This window comes from Lactuca serriola, chromosome 4 (assembly GCF_051521515.1).
Source record: "Lactuca serriola cultivar US96UC23 chromosome 4, Lser_US96UC23_V15, whole genome shotgun sequence".
Classification (NCBI taxonomy): Eukaryota; Viridiplantae; Streptophyta; class Magnoliopsida; order Asterales; family Asteraceae; genus Lactuca; species Lactuca serriola.
In genome coordinates this window covers 156,895,615-156,899,014 of record NC_136411.1, presented here as the reverse complement: position 1 = coordinate 156,899,014, position 3,400 = coordinate 156,895,615, and the positions used below count along the sequence as shown (strand labels likewise).

General features: G+C 37.2%; 1 protein-coding gene across 1 annotated transcript; it reads right to left on the bottom strand.

Annotated features, from left to right (window-relative positions):
- Nucleotides 1-351: 351 nt before the first annotated feature.
- On the bottom strand, nucleotides 352-3,137 carry LOC145102817 (pectinesterase-like). The gene is made up of 2 exons (XM_079040288.1): nucleotides 1,969-3,137; nucleotides 352-1,214 (listed from the first exon to the last, which is right to left on the bottom strand). Exons 1-2 carry the CDS (start codon nucleotides 3,035-3,037, stop codon nucleotides 523-525), a joined length of 1,761 nt encoding a protein of 586 aa, XP_078896414.1. The 5' UTR covers nucleotides 3,038-3,137; the 3' UTR covers nucleotides 352-522.
- Nucleotides 3,138-3,400: the final 263 nt, after the last annotated feature.

Sequence of the window (3,400 nt, the reverse complement as noted above, 5' to 3'; positions counted from 1 at the left end):
TATTGCAATTTAATATTATATATGATATTTAATACTTTACATATATAGTATATAATTTTAATTTTAAAAATTAAAACAAACCAAAAATTAATAAGTGGATAATATTTCTTTTAAAAATACCATAAAATGAAAAGTGTCAAAAATCATAAGAGATTGACATGTGGCAAAAAACCTTCATTTATTAAAGAGGATTAGTATTTAATTCTTAATAACAATGATTTACTTATTTTTAATATAACTTATTTTTTCCTATTTTAACTAGTAATTTTACATATATGTAACGGACACAGCCATTTCACAATAAACATGGAAAAAAAAAACAATATAAATTGGTTTCATTGGCCATGACAATTTAAATAACAGTCATTAACATTAGATGAGATTAAAGTACATTATACGAAAATTTACATTGAGATCGCTCATATTTAATTAACTCATAGATGTAGTAGACGCTCCTTAATTCAAGACCATCGTTATTCGATACATACACAAACAATTGCAATATATTAATTACTTGCTTAATCATAAACCTAGAGAGTAAGGAAAACCGGTGGCGTGTAACCACCGTCCCCCACCAATGAAGCTTTCTGGGGTGAACCGTTGAACATCTGCGTAGTTCGTGATTACCTTGAACCCTCCCCATTTTACTCTACCTGAAGTTTCAGCTCCAGCCCCTGTATTCTGATACTCACCATAGAATAATGTGTTGAGCGCAAAGTTCCCATTCCATTCATACCATCCGGCGGGGTGAATCACATCGCTTATGACGGACTGCATTACCACCGTCCTTGAATACTCTTTCCATGGTCGTCCAAGATACGTTGGGAATCTACTTTGGACTGGTTGGAGACCCGAAGTGGCACCTATTCTGCACTTTTGGATCACAATCCCAGTGTTTTGGTTAGGATCGGTGCGACCTTGTGCCGTGATCATGTTCATTTGAGCAGGTCCAGGGCGGCGTGCATGGATGTCGCAGCCTTGGAACACCACCTCTGCGTTGCCGAATATGAAATCCACAGTGCCGGCGATGTAGCAGTTGATGAAAAATTGACGACCACGGTGGACGTAAAGGGTGTCTTGGTAGCCCAACATGTCACATTGATAGAATGCTGATAAATCTGAACTGACACGAAGTGCGACTGCTTGGTGATTTGAAGGTCCGGCTGTGTTTTGAAATGTTATGTCCCGTGCCAAGAACCGATCACCTACAACCGCTGCATCACCACCACAAAAGAAATAAAAAATTTATCATTAATTGTACATACTACTTTATTTTGTTCTTATTGGAAGAATGCATTACATTGATTAAAGTTAAGTAAGTAATTCGTTTCTGTTATATCGATTAAAACGCGTTATCATGCTTGGTAAATAAAAATGAGGTATGTAACACATTTGTGAGTGGGAATGAATTAGAATACGATCACAATTCACAAGTAGGTGATAATAAAGTGCAAAAGGACGTAGCAAAAGAAAAGTACGAACATCCTCGATCATACTAAACACATGTTTCCTTTCTTTTGATTAGAAATTAATTAGTTAACGAGTTAGAGTCTTTGAACAATTAATATAATACTTAAAATACTAGTTAATATATCAATATTTATGATATATTTAGAAAAAAGGAGATCTCGTTTTAAATGAAAGAGTAGCTAGGTCTAGATGTGATCATTGCAACTTGGAATTTCACGATGACTAAGTAATGTTTGTTGAAAACACATGTTTTGTATATATATGATGGCTTATTTCTATGTTTAAATTTATTGTAAGTACGTAAAGTTATTAATAGTTATTAATAGTGTTTACTAGTTTACTTGCATTAGTTAACAATAATAAACTATTATAGTAAAAATACGGAAGAGTATGATACAAAGACCGATACTTAAAGCGATATAGTCTTGTTACGATTTAAAAAAAAATAAATAAATAAATAAATGAAAAATAAAAAAAATGAAAGAGGAGAGAACTCACCAACGGTGGCGGAGTTGAAGGTGGTGCTTCCTCCTTTAACGCTTCGGCTACCGGTGATGATTGTACTTTTTCTTCCATCTCCCACAAACATTATGTTGGTTTTGGTCGATGGAACTTCAAAGTTTTCATGGTACACACCAGCCTTTATCTTAATCACGTAAATTGTTCTGCTATGTGATGGTGCAGCTGCCACGGCGTCAGCCACCGTCCTGTAGTTTCCACTACAATCCGTAGCAACCACCACGTTGGGTTTCACCGTCCCTGACTGCAACAACCTCCTGTCTCCGGCAGATAACCACCCTGGCCATTCCGTGTTCACTTCCTCCTTCAACTTCCTCGCGTTCAGCTTCATCTCTTCGGCCAAATCCGTATTCGTCATGTTACAAATCATTGCTAATGCATTGCTGCACATCTTCTCCACCCTTCTCTCGCCTTGCTCCAGTTCTTTACGTACATTCTTATCCGCTTCATCGTGGGAAAATCCGTCATAACAAGTTTCCTGGTTAGTGATGGCGGAGCTCATTAGCGTCTTGAGATCATTGGCATGATGCCGTAGTGATTCCTTGGTTTGATACTTCTGGAGGCCTTTCATAACATCGAGGAGTTCGTGCAACGTCTCCGATATCATCTGATGACAGTCGTGAAGCGCCGTTATCTCTCGTTTCGTGAGACCTTTGCGAGTGGTGAGCTTCTTTATCTGGAAGTAAGTCTGTTCGACGGCGGTTACTGTGATATTAACAGCAAGTTCGATCACATTCTTAAGATTTTTGACCTTTATGGTGACATCGGGGTGGCTTGTGACTGTGGAATAGCATAGTTCAGGGTAAAATGTGCTGCTGCATGCTGATTTTACGATTGCGTGAGCTTCAGAATCCGTGATGCTTTCTGGGTTGGATTTGTCGAAGCCTGAGTTTCGAGATTTGACTCCGACGATAACTCCTATTAAAGCAGAGGCTAATAGGATTATTAAAGCAAAAGCAGTTAAGAACAGCTTTTTTCTTTTGTTGGACAGGTTAATTTGCATGCCGGAGTCTAAGCCTTCGGAGAAAAAATCTGTGGTCCGCGACATGATTATGAAATGGATTGGGGATGATCTACTAAAGAAGGAAGAAACAATTGTTGTAGAGGTTGACGGAGAGAGTCGAGTGCTGCATGTATGCTTTTATAAAACGATTGCGTACATCCGATAGCCAAGTAAATTAATTAAAAAGTTGAAGTCACTACTTGAGCCATGATTTTTTTTTTTTCGGATATCGACAAAAATGAAAATAATAAGTAGTAAACAAAAACTTTAGACAAAATTACATAGGTCAATGTGGCTTCTCATATTTGATCTCTAATTGATTTTAGTTACACTGATCGTCCCTATTTTTTGAATTTAGTGCATGCTTGGTCCTTGGTAAAATGTGTTTCGCACCCTTTTTATTTTATT